This window comes from Lactuca serriola, chromosome 9 (genome assembly GCF_051521515.1).
Source record: "Lactuca serriola cultivar US96UC23 chromosome 9, Lser_US96UC23_V15, whole genome shotgun sequence".
Taxonomy (NCBI): Eukaryota; Viridiplantae; Streptophyta; class Magnoliopsida; order Asterales; family Asteraceae; genus Lactuca; species Lactuca serriola.
Window position 1 is genome coordinate 188,871,203 of NC_136416.1, and position 19,585 is coordinate 188,890,787.

Genomic DNA, 19,585 nt, shown 5'->3' on the forward strand with positions numbered 1-19,585 from the left:
CTGTTTTTTTAATGTAGTAAATTCTTAAAAAATACAAATATAATTACTTACAACATTTTCTACACGCAAAAGTGATACAAATGACATTTATTAATGAATAAGTCAACTGAATTTTTACAACATTAACACCGTAACAACGGTTCCTTTATTTCACAATGATAAAAGCCGAATCGAGTCAAAGAAGAATATAACCTTATTCCAACACAATCCTGACTTGAGACTCTTTTGTCCTTCCGTTCCATTACCATATAACCGAGTAAGGACATAATAATAAGTAGCGATAGATCATAATATAAATTGTCCTTTATTAGGTTTTTACATCAAATTTACCACCGTTACAAAGATGCCATTATTTCGCAACGATAACAAGTAAAAAAAAAAAAAAAACTAAATCACATTCCAACACAATATTTACACAATATTTACTCAGAACTATTGTTTAGGATGTTCTTGTTTACAGATTAATATCCTTTACCTTCTAACTTAAGAAGTGCAGCTTCTTCAATTCCTTTTGCTGTTCTTTCTCCTGTGTATACGAATGCTCCCTTTCCTTTATCTGCAGCAAATACAATAATCGTCGGGAACCCTTGTATCTTATACTTTACATATAAATCCTGAGAAAAAAATAATAATAGATTAGTAATAATATGGAATAATATTAGTTTGAATTTCAAAAAAAATTTAAAAAATCAGGAATTAATACATAGTTCGCTTGACAGTCCACTTCACCAAACTTGACCTTTCCTTCCAATTTCTTTGAAACCTTCTCCCATTCAGGGTTAAGCGCTTTAACAGCTCCACACCTACAAGAAAACGTACATATATAGATACAAACTTTTATAATTTGTTATGAGAAAGTAAAAAGAATAACTATATGTAGAAATTAATAATTAATTACTTAGGTACTCCGAACATGATAAACCAAATATCTTTGCTTTTCATAACCTTTTCATCAAAATTACTTTGAGTCAATGGTTCAGCATCAACGCTATTTAAATTTGTGGTGAATGATAAAAAGAAGAAAGAGATCAAGATCAACACATTTGCCGATGGATTCATGGTTGCGTTGTTTTGTTTGATTTATAGGTGATACGTGTTTTAAATAGTAAAGATATCATGCCATGCATGCACGTAATTTGTGGAAACATGGATGGACTAGCAAATTATTTGCTGGGTCTTTATTAGCAATTGATTTGATCACGTTAATTAAGCCTATGTTAATGGAGTAACAAAGGAATGGATAGTCATTTGAAAACCGTAAATTTTTATATCAAATAAAACTAATGATGAAACAAATATATTAATTTGAGAGTATGGTTGCTTGTGCTAAATGGTTTTTCAAAGAAAAGATTTATAAACGAGTGCCATCACCCTTTTCTAAGGTTGGAAACATGGAACATATTTGCAGCAATAATGTTTGCATTCAACATTCACAGGAACAAGACGAATCCAAAACAATATCAAAAGGGGTAAATTAAATCACATTATTACATCATTACAAATCATGATTGCATATATCATGTTATTATAGCACTTAAGACAATTGCTTATGTGATGCCACATATCGTATTCTAACATATCTTAAAAATAACGATTCTAACTCTAACAAAGCATTTGGTAAACATTATATGATGAGATATAATTGTTAGTGGCTATACACATTTTTTGATAAATTCAAGTGAAGACCAATCCAATCAGTGAAGAAGATGTGTTATTACTTAATCGAAGCTTCAACTGAACAATTAGAGCTTCACACTTGGAGCACGATTCTGAAGTGAACAAGGAGAAAGTGGTGGCCGTGATGTGGTGGCAGCGCAGACCAAATGCAGCGCCGATGGAAGACGGAGGCAAGGTCTGTGCGTATGGAGACAAGACTTCAAATGTAATTAATTTAAGGGTATTATTGTTAACTTACATATGTATTAAATAAAAAGCCTTAAAAGTTTAATATTGTATTTGTATTCAAATAGACAAAGTACAAAACTTTAAAAAGACTAAGGGCATCCACAATCCATTGAACCCTAAAAAGTTTAATGGATTGCCATATCAGTGCAACATCAACATTTCATTTTTTATTCAACTATACTCTTTAACATCCACACTCTATTAAACCCTACAAAGTTTAATGAATTTATATATTTGGTTTGAAATTTAATTGAAAAAGAAAAGGTTAAATTTATTGAACTACTCAATAATCATGTAGCTCTCTCATTCAACTCTCACCCATGTCATCACTTACACTCTATTAAACTTCTATTTAATTATAGTAATTATCTATTCAAACTCTTATTAAACCCATTGTGAATGCTATAAGCAATGGCGATCTTATGGTTTAAAATTAATACGAGTCCTCAATCGGGTAGAATGAGGCTTATGCCCTTTCCTTGGTTTAAAATTAATACGAGTCCTCAATAGGGTAGAATGAGGCTTATGCCCTTTCCTTGGTCTGTAACTTTATTCAAAATTTGTTGCTTTGCTCTTACTACTTCTTTGGCTAGCTGCCGGCTAGTCCAAGTATGGCGGTGTAATTTTTATTTTAATTATATATAGTTTTCGTTGGCTAGTTCCAATATATATATATATATATATATATATATATATATATATATATATATATATATATATATATATATATATATATATATATATATATATATATATATATATATGGGAAAAGTGAATATACCCTTAAGGGTATATAAGCTTAGGTACCCAAGTACACTATACTACGTCATTTTTTATCATATAATACGTTGTAATTGTCCGATGTTCTTATAATTTAACTTCTAATTTGATTTACGTTCATAATTTTTACAAATTACACATTTATCTTCCTCTTACATAGTTTTCATTTTCAACTACAATATATATAGCCTAGTAGGTGTTCGACAAAAAAAATGTGATGTAAGAGAAAGATAATCGTGAAATTTCAAAAATCTTGAAAGTAACTCAAGTTATAGGTTGAAGTTAAAGAACATTAAAACGAATATATCAAACAAAACAACGTATTATGGTGTCTTTGGGTACCTAAGCTTATATACCCTTAAGGGTATATTCACTTTTCCCTATATATATATATATATATATATATATATATATATATATATATATATATATAGGGTTAGGTTATTTTGTTTTCACTATCTATTGTATGCATGTATGACTGATTCTGTACCAATCATTTTAGTTATTTTAAAAAAGTAATTAATACATATTACATGTTGAAGATATAATAGATATTAATTACATCTTCAGCATTTAATATGCATTAATTACTTTCTTAAAATAACTAAAATAATTGGTCCAGAATCAGTCATACATGCACACAATAAATAGTGAAAACATTTGAACCTAACTCCCTCTCTCTCTCTCTCTCTATATATATATATATATATATATATATATATATATATATATATATATATATATATATATTGGCTGCAGCTTATCCCAAATTATGGGAGTTATTTTAAGTTTTTAAAATGTAATTAACATCTCCTTAAATTTATTAATGAGACATTTAATGCACTGACCATAATTAATAGATTTGTCTGGTCGTAAATATTTTTTCATTTTCAACTAACATCTACAAGGAGAGAGTTGGATGATGTGAGATTAAACTTTATTATACTGAGATGTCATGTTGACATTCAATTGATTTGGAGTTTGATGTCTATTAAATTCTTTAATGGGAAAAAAGAAAATTTTTAATTCTTAAATATATACTATAAATTAGCTTTTGTAATTTTTAAATTAATTTTATAAAGTTCAATGCCTTGTACAAAAAAATTGATAGAGATGTATGAAATGTAAAAAAAATTATTTGGCAATCCATTGAATTGTATATAGTTCAATACATTGTGAATGTTCACAAGGCGGGTCTTATGACCTACTTTTTTTTCACAACAAGTATATATAGAAAAATTTTAAGACCTATCTTATTTTTTCTAAAAGACGTACACCTTGTGAAAAAATAAGATAGTTCTTAAATTTTTTCTATATATATATACTTGTTGTAAAAAAAAAGTAGGTCATGACCCACCTTGTGAACATTCACAATGCATTGAACTTTATAAATATTTTTTTTTTACATTTCATACAACTCTATTAATTTTTTTGTACAAGGCATTGAACTTTATAAAATTAAATTAAAAATTATAAAAGCTAATTTATAGTATATATTTGAGAATTAAAAATTTTCTTTTTTCTCATTAAAGAATTCAATACTCATTGAACTCCAAATCAATTGAATGTCAAGATGACATCTCAGTATGATAAAGTTTAATCTCACATCATCCAACTCTCTCCTTATAGATGTTAGTTGAAAATGAAAAAATATTTACGACCATAAAAATCTGTTAATTATGGTCGGTGCATTAAATGTCGCATTAATAAATTTAAAGAAATGTTAATTACATTTCATATATATATATATATATATATATATATATATATATATATATATATAGAGAGAGAGATAGGTTCAAATGTTTTTGATAACTATTGTGTACCTGTGTGCACCAATGAGAATTCAGGAAATAATAAATTATTTAAGGGCATTATAGTAATCTTGACATATTTAAATATGGTAGATAATTAATATATTTATCATCCCTTTAAATATGGGATATCAAAGTCAAGTCCAAAAAACTCTACGTTTGAAAATTACAATTGCCGTCAATCCCTTCACCCATTTTCCATTCTCTCCGACTTTCACCCAACACCGATCGACTCCGCCACCACCGTCAAACGCTGCCACCGATCAAGAATATAGTCATGCTTTCTTTCTCTACAGTTCATAGCACATGGAATTTGACTCTGGTTTTTCTCTCTTCCACTTATTTCTGTTGATTGTGATGATATAGCGATGGATCTATTTCATGTTGTCTGGATGAATCTGACCCCTTTTATGAATGATTGAAAGAGTTTGAATTTGACAATTGATTTCAATTATATTTATTCGAAACTGCAGTTGGGAATGCGACTGTACAAAGGAGAATACAACATGTTTCAGTGGCGAAAGAAAGAAGAGAAGCAATATTCAGAACCAAGCGATTATGTACGGAAGGAGTTATCAACTTCATGGATGTTTCCATCAATGACGACATGATTATTGGTAAGACTCAATAATTTTTTTTGAAGAAACTTAAGAAGCACACCACGTGTTCGATAAATTGCCTGAAAGAGTATTTCTTTTATTTTCTTCATTAAACCTTTTGATATGTTTTTTTTGTTGCTATTAACTCCTTATTTGTTAATTACTTTGTTGATTTACTTGGTTCTAATCTACTTGCTAATGTGTTGATTTTCTTTATTGCCATATACCTTCAAGGGTTCCATGTTGTTTTGCCTGTGAGATCTAAGAATGCTTGTGGGCAACAAGGGTCTTACCCGATTAAGATGTTTTACACTTCCAACATGCTTATTATTCTCCAGTCTGCACTTGTTTCCAACCTTTATTTCATCTATCAGGTATTAAACTTTTATTTATTCTTTATTTCTTTACTTGTTGAATTGAATAATTACTTATATTGTTGTTGTTGTTTCTTTTTTCAATTGTTGCACAGATAGTACTGTGGGAATTTCTTGGTTAATATGTTGGGAAAATGGAAGGAATTTGAATACTCTGTTCAATCTGTTCCAGTTGGTGGTCTTGCTTATTATGTTGCTGCACCTTCTCAAGGTAATGACTGACTCCATTCCATATTTCCATTCCATTCCATTCACGTTCCTTGATTTGTGATGATTTATTATTTGTTTGCAACGTGAATATCATCATCAGCTTGGCTGATATGGCAGCAAATCCCTTCCATGCTCTCTCTTTCTCTTTTTTTATTTTTTTTTATTTTAGTTAATTGAGTAATACTTAAAGGTTTTCAAACTTTAGCTTTAAATGGTTTCAAACATTATAATTTTTGATTTTCACCTATAGTAATATAACTTGTTTGCTTTACCAAATAAATGTTAACCTGAAAGTTCTTGGTTCCTTGGTTAATTATGATTCTCTATTGAACCTCACCCTATATATATATATATATATATATATATATATATATATATATATATATATATATATATATATATAAGCTTAGGTTATTATATTTAAACTAATTATTGTGTTATTGTATGCATAAATGTGGACCAATTATTTTACTTATTTTAAGAAAGTGATTAATATATATTAAATTAAAGATAATTGAAAAATACCATCCAATTTCATTCTAAGGGTATTCTTGACAATTAAGATATATTTAAAAAAAAAAAGAAAATTCCATATTTTTTGGGATAATTAACTCTCTTGATTTTAAAATTCTAATTTTTTTAATTACTATAATTTTAATTATAACGTAATTTTTATAATTAAAATTCTAAATTTACGAATTATAAGGTTTTTAATTCGGATATTCTAACATAATATGTTTGAGTATGTTCAAAAAGAAAAATATTCTAGAACCATAAAATAATAAAAATATTCTTGAACATATTTCTTGTAGAATAACAAATTTTCGAACCAGCAATTGCAGAATGAAAACAAAAATTATATTAATTCTTATAGAATACATATAACAATTGCTAAGAATTACATTTATTGTTAAAGGATAAAACTAAAAAACTTTCAAATCGGGAAAAAAACATCAAAGTTTAACAAATACACTAATTTATTCTAAAAGAATAATGTTACTAAGAGGCGTTGTTGAAATTTCGTGGTCCGTTCTTCAAGTATCAGCTTCTTTGGAAAGAAATCCAATGAATAAATTAGTGAGAAAATGTTCATATTCCAATCCCAGCATAATTAGAATTCATGATTCCATTCTAATAGAATTGGAATTCATTTACCAATAATTATATTAATTCGGTGTGCATTCTAACAGAATATGTTCATGACTTGATGTAATTACGATTTCAATCATAATGAGTAAACATGTAAACATGTAGATGTATAACCAGTAATGACGTGATGAAAGTAGTATACCATAAGTCCTAAGTGTCCGATCGTCTTTGAGAACTGAGAAGGCGACCTATATAGATCTTACTACAACAAAAGAGGTATAAATATGATATCAAATGAAATTCATCCCCCCACAAAAATGCAAACAAAAATCTTCCAAATAGCCATTCAGACTAGCATATTATTATCTAATCCAAAAGGATCACACAACAAAGTAGACCCATTAGGCAATCGCTCACCATCCTCTAACCAGTAAGAGCAAAGTTAAGAGCCCTATGAACATCCACCCCGATTAGGGCTTCAGCTTTCTCCAAGTTAGTTGTGGCTGAACTCAGTTTCTGAGTGAACTCATTTAGGCCTTTTTGTACCTGGGCTGGGTCGACTCGGTCAAGGGGGACAGTTTCAACAGCCAATATGTCTGCATAAGAGTTTGGGTGAATGAAAGGAAAGCCACTGCTGAAGAATAGTGAATATACTTGATCACTTATTGAGTTTGAAAACCAATTTCAAGGTGAAGGTCTACAGATTGACTGGTTCAAACACAAATTGAATTGGAACCAAATTGAGAACAAAGCAGCTGCCAAGACTAATAATATTATCTAGCAACCAATTAGTAACTTCATGGTGAGAAGTGAGATGATAACATATAACACCCCAAATCAAACAAGCTTCATTAGTGTATCTACCCATTTGAAACTTCAAATAGAACTAGCACGTTCGATGAAGTTTCAAATCAAGGCTAGATAAGGGTTGGTGATATGGAAAAGGATGAAGACAGAGTGCAAACATCTAGATGAAGTTTCAAATCACAGACTTCAAGGATTCAACAGATGAACAATCAAAATCAGAAGAATAAAAACCTGTTATAAATCGGAGCTACACTTCGCTTCTTCTTCCCGTCGAACTTCACAGCCTCCGTTTCCCATTCGCAACCGGCCAAAGACCGACGATCTCCTTTGCCCTCACTCTCTTTTCTCTTCTGTTCCTATTAATCAAAGAACTACGAAGATCTTGTCTCGTCGATTACCACCACCGGAAACAAAACCTCGGCTTCCACCAATCGACAACACCCCAAATGATTCCAGCACCCGATTTCTTGAGTCTCCGTGACATGCACTCGTTGATCTGCCTTCGTCCATCCTTGCCCGATCAAAAGGAACATGAGTTTAAAAGCCCTAATCATTTAAGTGGATCCATGATTATAGGGATTATTTTTGGTAGTTACAAAACAAATTAATATATTACCCTTATTTATTTATTTAATTATTTAACTTTTTATTTAATTTTTATTGGCCTACATTTATGCATGCATACAATAACACAAGAATTAGTTTAAACAAATGAACCTAGCTCTCTCTCTCTCTCTCTCTCTCTCTATATATATATATATATATATATATATATATATATATATACAGAGAGAGAGAGAGAGTCAAGATCAAATAAGAAGGAAAATTTTGGTACGAAGGTAAGAAGTTTTTTTTTCTACATACTTTTTTAGCGAACATACTAAATTAATCATTAGATGATTCAAGAGTAAGATGATTGACAAAAAAAAAATTCCCAAAAAAACATCTCCATGATTCATTTTTAAGTAAATTAAGAAAAAAATCACTTTTATGACAATTTTAGTGAATAACAACGAAATCATTGTATAACCGAATCATCGGTGTGTTTTTTTGAGATTTTTTTTTAGTGAATCATGTTATTTTTTATTCATCTAGTGATTCATTTCTTTTGTTCGCCAATAAAGTATGTAGAAAAAAAACTTCTTACCTTCCTACCAAAAAAAATTTCTTACCGGATCTATATATATATATATATATATATATATATATATATATATATGGAAAAGTTCAATAGAGAACTATAATTATTAGTTGTCTAAGGAACCGATTTTTTTTTAAAGTTCTAGAGCTTATTTTTTATCGAAAAAAAAACTTAAAATATCTAAATTCATAACTTAATACTGTGAATGTTAAATATATTTTTTGGATTCACCGTGTGAATTGTCAAAGATTCACATTGTGAATTTGATGAATTTTTTTTATCGAATTTGTATCATTAGAAAAATGATAAAAAATTATGAATTTTTGAATTTTTAGTTTGATTTTTTTGATAAAAAAATATGTTCTAAAAGTTGAAAAAAAAAATTGGTTCCTTGGTTAATTATGATTCTCTATTGAACCTCATCATATATATATATATATATATATATATATATATATATATATATATATATATATATAGAGAGAGAGAGAGAGAGAGAGAGAGAGAGAAAGAGAGACAGAGCTAGGTTCAAATGTTTCTAGCAAATAGTGTGTGTGCCTAAATGCACCAATGAGAATTCAAGAATAATAAATCATTAAATAAATTAAAAAAATGGTATAATGGTAAACTTACTATATCTAATTATGGTAAAATAATAATTCAATTAATCTCTCCTTAATTATCTCCTTAATTAATTTAACCCTACAAAGCCAACATCTTTAACATTAAAGAGTACGACGACTTCCTTAAATCATCGATACCTCTGTTCCTCCTTTCCACCAGAAATCGATCCTTACATTCGAGCACCACCGTTGGCCTATTATCCGCCATCATGACAACAACTTCTAGATCCTCTATTCGACTACTCTTCTTCCTCATCTTCATGTTCGTCGGCCTCTTGCTTTCCATACGCTTGCTAGACGCTAACAGAAAGGTCCCGGATTTGGATCTCATGTTTGACTGCGTTGAGTGGCCAGTCATCTTGAAGAAGTACTATTATGGCCCTAATGCAGTTGCTCGATTGTATTCCCCAATCTACCAGGTATTTAATACTTTCCCTCTTCGAATACGAATATCTGAATATTGCTATGCTCTTGTACTAATCATAACATGTTTTTTTAGTTGTATCTCCAGTTCCCGACCACCAAGAAACTGAATTGATAAGACTCTCACTATATTTTTTTTTGAAGAAACTAAAGAAGCACACCACATGTTCAATAAAATGCATAGTTGAAATCTAAGTTTTTTTTAATGCATCTTGATGTCGATCATTTTGCTAGAATGGAATTAGGTAATGGTGCTCAAGGCATCTTTATTTTTAAATATATTTGATGTTGGTGCATTTAGTTGTTCATTTCATTAGTAATATTCTACAAAGCGTGATGATTTGTGTGTGCCCTGAAGGTGTTTGACGAAATGTCTAGTAAAAATCTGTTAGAATTCATCAATGCCCACCATGTGTTTGATGTAATTACTGAACTAGGAGTACAACAAATTATCTCTATTAATATTATTATTTGTGTACTATGATGTTATTACTTAGTGATCAACTAATTGAAATATTAGAATAGCTATCTTACCTCATCATCGGGTGTTATTCTCATCTTTAACTGTTTCATTCTTTAAGAATATTTTTGCATCTAATGTATCTTTCTATTTGAATAATGTGTAAAAAGTATTATATTCTTGCAGAATCACATAGGAATGATTCTGCAGAATTGTAGTTCTAATATAATCACATAAGAATGATAATGGTAAAATTACACAAGAATGATTTTTCTAGGGTTTTATTGCAACTTGATTAATCTTTTATCATGCTTTCTTCCATAATTTATAGTTTTAATCTTTTAGAATGCACAAAATTTAGCAGGCTCATGGTGAATATATAAAATGTTACTCTTACATATTCAATTTCATGGCAGTTATTCTCATCGAATACTCGATTTGAAAGAAGTTATTCTCAAAGAATGTGTGAAAGGAACCCGATGATCAAGTGTTGGAATGTTGGATGATGGCATGTGGAATGAAGATGAACAATGGTCAATGATCTTCACAAAAAAAACCACTGACATAATAATTTACAATATAATGATATGACTATATATATATATATATATATATATATATATATATATATATATATATATATATATATATATATATATATATATATATATATTGGTAGAACATTCAGTTAGAATAATCTACCAATTGTGTTTGTTTTGTTATTAATGAGTGTTTCATTGTGATAGAATAATATATTATAATTTTTATTTTTTAAGAATGTGATGACAAAAATTTAACTTGTATCAAAAAATTTGTTATTCTTAAAAAGATCATTCAATAAAAAAATGTTGTTATTTCGTTTGAAGAATGTTATGATCTGATATTCATTCTATAAGAATATGTATTCTGTCATTCAATTAAAACATGTATTCTATAAGTCTGACATTCTCATAGAATATAACATTCTAAAAAAATATCATTCTGACAGAATAAATTCGATCATTATAAAAATACGTTGGAATTAATATTGAATGAGATTTTCAGATTTTTAAAATTACGAGATCTAATTATTCCTAAATTTTCGAAAATTTCATTTTTTTTAAGTATAGTTAATTGTCCAAAATATCTTTATAGTGAAATTTGTATGAATAAATTAATTATTTTTAATTAGTTAATAAATATAGAACCCTTACTTAAATTATCCCAAATGATTGGCTCATAATCAATTTAAGAATATTTTGCATCTAACCTAACAACAACGGTTCTATTGTTTCACAATGATAAAAGCCAAATCGAGTCAAAGAAAAATCTTATTGCAACATAGTGTTGACTCAAGACTCTTTTCTCTCTTCAATTCCATTACCATCTAACCGAGGGACATAATAATAAGTAGCAATAAGTCATAGTTTAATTCATGGTAGATACTCCAAGAGTGAAATAATTTGGAATGTAAATAATATCATACGCTTAAAATATAAATTGTCCTTTATTAGGTTTTAACACCCAATTTACCACCGTTACAAAGGTGCCATTATTTCGCAACAATAACAAGTAAGAAAAAAAAAACTAAATATTATTCCAACACGATCTTCACTCAAAACTCTTGTTTAGAGATTAATATCCTTTTCCTTCTAACTTAAGATTTGCAGCTTCTTCCATTTTTTGTGCTGTTCTTGTTCCTGTGTATTCGAAAGCTCCCTTTGATTTATCAGCAGCAAATGTTATAATAGTCGGGTAACTTTTTATCTTATACTGTACGTATAAATCCTGAGAAAAAAATAATAGATTAGTAATAATACTATTTTAAATTAAAAAAAAAGTCTAAAAAGTCAAGAATTAATACATAGTTCTCTGCAACGTTCACTTCACCAAGCTTGATCTTTCCATCCACTAACTTTGAAAAAGCCTCCCATTCAGGAAGAAACGCTTTTTGTGTTCCACACCTGAGAGAAAACATATATATACAATGTTTATAATTTGTTATGAGAAAGTAAAAAAGAATAAGTATACGTAGAAAAAGAATTAATTACGTTGGTAGGCCGAACATGATAAACCAAACATCTTTGCTTTTCATAACCTTTTCATCAAAATTTTTTTGATTCAATTGTTCAGGAGCAGCATCAACGAGATTTAAGTTTGAGGTGAATGATAAAAAGAAGAAAGAGATCAAGATCAACACATTTGTAGAGCGATTCATGGTTGCTAATGTAGAAATGGAAAACCAAAAAAGCCGTTCTTGTGTTTGATTGACAGGAGATACCTGTTTTAAATAGTAGAAATGCACGTAATTTGTGGAGACATGGACGGATTAGCGAATTATTTGCAGAGTCTATATTAGGAATTGATTTGGTCACATTAAGCCTACATTAATGGAATACCAATATAAGTATCGTAGACTTATTTTGACGCTAAATTTTTATATTAAATAATCAAATTAATCTGAAATTTTTATTCATTAACTCTACTATATTAATATAAACCTTTTAATTACTTATTAATTTTTAATATATATTCACTACAAGATATCTGCACAATAAAACCTTTTAATTGCTGCTAATGTTGACAATTGGTGGTCATGATTTGTTGTTCCAAACCAATAGCAACGATATGAATAGTGGCGACTATTTATCGCCGGAAAATTCCCTCAATATGTCGTAACTGATGGACTTATTTGCTTTGATTTGAACAAGGTTAATTTTGTGATGATTTTTTTTGTTGACTAATAAGCTACTAATTTCATGTGTATAATGCGTGACCGTGCTTAATGTTGTGTTAGGTTCCGTTTGATAGTTTTTGTCTGGGAAAGTGCTGTCTGGTAAAGTGTTGTCTGAGAAATTTTTTTGACTAGGAAAGAAACCATGCTGTTTGATTGTACATCTGATTGATTGTGCTGAATGATGAAAAAAAAAATAATAATTCAATAAAAAATAAATTTAAAAAAATTAATAATCCAATAAAGAAAGAAAGAGACGGGGTTTGGTGTATAATTGTCTTTCCAGCCCATTCAGCCAGAAAAATATGATTTTGGGGCTTTCTGGGAAAGACATAACTTACCGGGAAATAACCCTTCTTTTGTGCAAATCAAACAGTGTTTCCGGTCCATTCATCCATAAAGATCTATTTGGACCTGGAAAGATGCGTATCAAACGGGGTCTTAGTTTGCTCGGATTTTTTTTTAATTTTTTTTTATTTTTAAAATTTATGTATGTATCATCCACAATAGTTATATGTTTTTTTTTCTACAATTTTTTTAATTTATTATAGGGGAAGTACACAAAAGTCCTACAATGTTTCCAGACTTAATTGCTTTATAGAAGTATAAGGTGGGCTTTTACCTTCTTATTTAGTCTCTCTGACCTATAATAACTAATTTGGTACCACATAATCAAATTAATTAAATCCAAAATAAAGAGATGCTTCTTGATTATACGAGACTGCAAAATAAAAGAAGACGTTGTGAGCCGTTATTATACCATCGAGTAATCCCACAACTTTTTGAATTGTTTTTGAGCCAACTCTTGGAACCAAAAGACCTGCAGATTGTAATTGGTTTTAAGCCAGACAATTTACCGAACAGTTGGGTTGCAAAGTGCTGTTGAGATTTAAATTAATTAGTGTAGTTATCTTCATTTTCTTATTCAACAAGTATTAGTATCCTTATCAAATTAGCATCCTTATCGGATTCGTGTGTAAACGATTCCATTCAATACATAAAATTTCAATTACAAATATATTATGGTATTAGAGCAAAACTTGGAAGATCAATCTTAGAGTTCATTCACAATGACTGGCGGAGAAAAGCCAGAATCGTCCAAAGGTGGAGAAAAATCCGTCCTTTAAATATCTTCACCTTATTTTCTCACAAGTTCCGATCATCCCGGACAAAATTTCGTAGGAGAAAACCTCCTACGTGATGCGAACTATGGTGACTGGAAAAACGAGATGACAAACGCTCTTTATGCGAAGAACAAAATAGGGTTCGTTGATGGAACCCTACTTATGCCGGAAGAAGATTCAACCGAGTTGACCAACAGGAAAAGGTGTAATGCGATGGTATGAGGATGGCTCGTTAGTTCTATGGAGAAAGAGATAAAAGGTAGCGTGAAGTATGCTACTACCGCTCGCGACATGTGGCTGGATCTTAAAGAAAGGTTTGGGAAAGAAAATGCACCATAGGCATATGAGTTGCGTCGACCCGTCACCGATATACAACAAAACAATTTAACCGTGTCTTCCTACTACATGAAGATAAGAAGTGTGTGGGACGAAATCCATTCTATAAGTCAAATACTTACATGCTCGTGCACCGGATGTACATGTGGAATTAATAAGAAGATTGCAAAGCTTTGTGATAAGGAACGACTGTATGATTTCCTCATGGGTTTGAAGAAGAATTCAATGCAGTGAAAACTCAAATACTTAGTAGCAGTCCCCTTCCTACCCTAAATGCAGTGTATCATCTTGTCAGTCAAGACGAGCAACAACGACAAATCGGTGTGGCACGTAACGTCAACTCAGAATCATTAGCCTTCCAAGCGACTGGAAAATTCCTTCCATGGTAATCAGGTAAAACAGGTGGGCAATCAAACAACAAACAAGACAATCACAACAAATCTGTCAAATCTGAAGACAAATGGTGCACTCACTGTCAAAAGACTGGACATATGGTCGACGGTTGTTTTGAGTTAATAGGTTACCTAGAATGGTGAAACACAAAGAACACTCATGTGAAAAACCAAACAGGAAGACAAAGGACGCAAGCCAAGGTAGCTACTATTACTAAAGATATAGTTCCTCAATTGATCACTAAAGAAGATTACGAAAAGCTAATGAGAATGCTAAAGTCTGCTAAAGTCAATGAAGAAAACCGTAAAGCAAATATGAGTGGTAAGAGTAATCCCAAAGCATACATGACTGATAAGACGAAAATTCAAAAATATTGGATTATTGATTCAAGAGCCAGTGAACACGTCACCCCAAATACGAAATTATTAAAAAATGCCAAAACTGATCCGAATAACTCCTCAGTTACCATCCCTAATGGTGCTTCTATTCCTATTAAACATATGGGAGATGTTCATGTTCCTAATGGTTTCAAACTCAAGAATGTTTTAAACGTTCTAGGTTTTAATTGCAACTTATTATCTGTAAGTTGTCTTGCAAATGATCTGAACTGTTCTCTAACTTTCTTGCCCAAAACATGTTATATACAGGACTTATGTTCGAGGAACCTGATTGGGACGGGTAAGGAATGTGGTGAATTGTACTACTTGGATGCGTTCAAGGAGAGTAAGGTGGCAATGGCAGTTTTGAGTAAAGAGATGGTATGACATAGAAGCTTGCGTCACGCTTTAGAGGGAGTTTTACGAAAGTTACCACAAGTAGATGTAGGTAGTTGTAATCAATTTTGTGATTCTTGCCTTAGAGCAAAGCAAAGCAAGCTTCCTTTTCCTATTAGTTTTTCCAATACAATTGAAAGTTTTGATTTAATACACGTAGATATTTGGGGATCATATCGAAATGCTACTTTAAATGGTGAACATTATTTTCTATCTATAGCAGATGATTATAGTAGAGGAGTTTGGGTTTATCTAATGAAAACCAAGTTTCAAGCTAGTTATTTTTTTGACATTTTTTGCAACATGGTTAATACACAATTCGACAAGAAAGTGAAAAGAATAAGAGTTGATAATGGTTCAGAGTTCAAATCAAAACTTATGCTTGAATTTTTTAAAGAAAGAGGGATACTCTTAGAAATGTCTTGTCCCTATACGCCACAAAAATGGTGTGGTTGAGCAAAAACATAGGCATATTTTGGAAATGGGTCAGGCCTTACGTTTTTAAGCTTCACTACCCATTGCATTTTGGGGAGACTGTGTATTAACTACAACATACATTATCAACCGACTACCCACAAAGGTTCTCGAAAACAAAACTCCACATGAGATGTTGCTTGGAAAATTTCCTGATTATAATAATCATAAGGTGTTTGGATGTCTAGCTTATGTTCATGACATCACAGTAAAGAAAGAAAATTTCAGTGAAAGATGTAAGCCATGCGTATTCTTGGGCTATCCGATGGGTAAAAAGGGATACAAGTTTTTTGATTTAAAGGAAGAAAAGATCTATATTAGTAGAAATGCAACATTCGTTGAAGATGTATTCCCATTTAAAAGGAATTATGAAGGGGTTAAAAACCTGGATGATACAAGTTTTGCTCAAAATCTTAATGAAATACAAAAGAATGTAGTTGATTGGGATGAACGATGGCTAAAAACGGAAAATTGTTGTGTCACTAAAGCTCAAATTGAAACAAAAGAAACATTGCCAAATTTCAAGTATGGACCAGATCCAGACTAGGAACATGATTACACTGGTGAAACGAGAACAAATCAAGAAGAAAGAAATTCATCCTTTCATCCTGATATTAGAAGTCAGGTCAACCAGACTCCGCAGCAAGAAAGTCGACACATCACTAGAACCAAGACGAAACCAACACATCTCAATGATTTTGTTACAGATATGCCACCTTCTCTTGAACATTCCGACACCGTTCCTACGTTAGGTTCCTCAATGGTACATCCGATATCACAATTGGTTTCATATGATAAATTTTCAACATCTAACAAAGTTTTTCTTACGGCCATCACATCCCATGATGAGCATAAAAGTTTTTCTCAAGTTGTCACAAAATCCAAATTGGTGTGAAGAAAATGTGTAAAGAAATCAAAGCACTTAAGATAATGGTACTTGGACCATCACCTCGTTGCCACCAAGAAAGAAACCCTTTGACTCAAAATGGGTATACAAAATTAAGTATAAAATAGATGGTCAAGCCGAGCGCTACAAAGCACGTCTAGTAGCAAAGGGGTACACGCAAATTAAAGCGGTGGATTTTCACGAAACATTTGCTACGGTTGCAAAGTTGGTGACAGTTCGGTGTGCTTTAGCCATGGCATCTAAAACACAATGGTTCGTGCATCAAATGGATGTAGATAATGCATTCTTACATGAAGATTTGGATGAGGAGATCTACATGAAGATTCCTCAAGGATTTATGAAAGTATATGAGGGTCGTGTTTGTAAACTACAAAAGTCAATTTATTGTTTACATCAAGCTTCCAATAATTTGTACCAGAAGTTCACAAAAGCACTCGTTAGGAATGGTTTTCAACAATCCAAGGTTGATCATTCTATGTTCGTTTTTAGAAAAGGACACACACATCTTATTGCTCTTATTTACGTTGATGTATTCTTTTAATGGGAAACGATGATAAGAAAATTGAAGAGGTGAAAGCTTACTTACAGACTCATTCAGTATTAAGGATTTGGGAACCTTAAAATATTTCCTTGGGATAGAAGTAGCTCGATCCTCGGAAGGTTTTGTTATCAGTCAATGAAAGTATACACTTGACATACTGAAAGATTGTGGGATTCAAGGAAGTCGTCCTAGTCCCTTTCACATGGAGCAAAATTGTAACACCCCAAAAATTCGAGACCAAAATTTTTTGTTTTTAATTATAATACGTGTAAAACCGTTTGGGAACCTTAAAATATTTCAGAAGAGGTGAAAGCTTACTTACAGACTCATTCAGTATTAAGGATTTGGGAACCTTAAAATATTTCCTTGGGATAGAAGTAGCTCGATCCTCGGAAGGTTTTGTTATCAATCAATGAAAGTATACACTTGACATACTGAAAGATTGTGGGATTCAAGGAAGTCGTCCTAGTCCCTTTCACATGGAGCAAAATTGTAACACCCCAAAAATTCGAGACCAAAATTTTTTGTTTTTAATTATAATACGTGTAAAACCGTTTGAGTAAAGCATTACTGATATCACATCAAACCGCAAAAACCATAGTTAAATGTTTTCAAAAACCATCATGTCTAATAATATAGTGTCAGAGTACAATCACATGGTTCTTAAATGTGGAATCATGTGTGTGCGATGCGCTGCTGCCCTGCCGACTCCTTCCCCTTAGATGAAGAGGTACGTGAAACCAAAACTAAAAACCGTAAGCACAAAGCTTAGTGAGTTCCCCCATCATACCACATACCAATCAACATACATACTACCAGACAATTCTGGGGTGCCCAACCTACCCATGTCAATCCATTCTGGGGTGCTGACCTACCCATGTAAAGCCATTATAGGGTGCTGACCTACCCATGTCAGGCCATTCTGGGGTGCCTGCCTACCCTCCGGTCTATCTCACCCAGTAATGGGGACTATTTCATCCCTACTACTAGCACATAATAACATACCATAATCATGTTGTTAGACATATCCAGGGTGTCCGACCTACCCATCGGTCCTAACGACTGAACTGGGGGACTAATCCCCTCCTACTACCACTACCACATAGAACATATCATACTGGCACATAAAACACATCAAGTAATAGCAAACCAGACAATTATCACAAAGACAATCATCTCAACCGTAATCAGCTACTAGTGGGTCGGCCTTGGTGCCTTAGACCCACTCTACTAGAAGGTAACTCACCTCAATGTCGTGTAGTGCCTGCATTGTCCTCGATGAGAAAATCGACTCTCCTCGACTCCTCAATCGCTATACGAAAACTTTTCGTAGTTATCAATTAATACTCATAACCCTTACAAGGGTCACTCAAGTCCAAGTCAAAGTCAAGGTCAACATTAGTCAAAGTCAAGGTCAACATTAGTCAAAGTCAAACATCTGGTTGACTCGACTCGCCGAGTTGGTCCACCAACTCGCCGAGTCCCCATGTTCACAAAATGCCATAATCCCGTCCCTACTCATCGAGTCTAACAAGAGCTTGACGAGTTCGCCTTCAACAACACATCAGACCATCTTCAACCGACTTGCCGAGTTCGTCCTTGAACTTGTCGAGTTCATCTTCATCCATATGAAGGTGTTCAGTCTATGACTCGTCGAGTTCATCCTTGAACTCGTCGAGTCCGTCTTCATGTGGTTGGGACATTGCCTTGAACTCGCCAAGTTCCTCATTGAACTCATTGAGCCCTTCGATCTTCAAGTTCATAACAAACCCCTAACAGTCTGAGTGTAACATCCGGATTCCCAGGTATTATTTTCTTTTATTTTTTGGGTGTTGTGAGGAGACTCGGCGAGTTGGAGTCTAAACTCACCGAGTAGGATCGCCCACCGAGATCAGGAGTTTTCTGGGAATGGTCGGCTATTATCAAAGATTTATTAAGGATTTCTCCAAGATCGCTGTGCCACTCACCAAGTTGACTCGGAAGGGTGTTGCGTTTTCTTGGGGTCCGGAGTAGCAGACCTCGTTCAAGACACTTCGTAGGAAGTTATGCGAAGCCCCAGTGTTAGCCCTTCTGGAAGGGATGGAGGATTTTATGGTTTA

The 19,585-nt window shown here is 32.0% G+C and overlaps 2 protein-coding genes across 2 annotated transcripts; both read right to left on the reverse strand.

Moving 5' to 3' along the window:
• Positions 1-305: 305 nt before the first annotated feature.
• LOC145076390 (protein disulfide isomerase-like 2-3) lies at positions 306-1,059 on the reverse strand. Its single transcript, XM_079022278.1, has 3 exons — positions 899-1,059; positions 704-803; positions 306-614 (listed from the first exon to the last, which is right to left on the reverse strand). Exons 1-3 carry the CDS (start codon positions 1,057-1,059, stop codon positions 462-464), a joined length of 414 nt encoding a protein of 137 aa, XP_078878404.1. The 3' UTR covers positions 306-461.
• A 10,613-nt stretch (positions 1,060-11,672) lies between these two features.
• LOC145074238 (protein disulfide isomerase-like 2-3) lies at positions 11,673-12,475 on the reverse strand. Its single transcript, XM_079020652.1, has 3 exons — positions 12,256-12,475; positions 12,069-12,168; positions 11,673-11,992 (listed from the first exon to the last, which is right to left on the reverse strand). Exons 1-3 carry the CDS (start codon positions 12,420-12,422, stop codon positions 11,840-11,842), a joined length of 420 nt encoding a protein of 139 aa, XP_078876778.1. The 5' UTR covers positions 12,423-12,475; the 3' UTR covers positions 11,673-11,839.
• Positions 12,476-19,585: the final 7,110 nt, after the last annotated feature.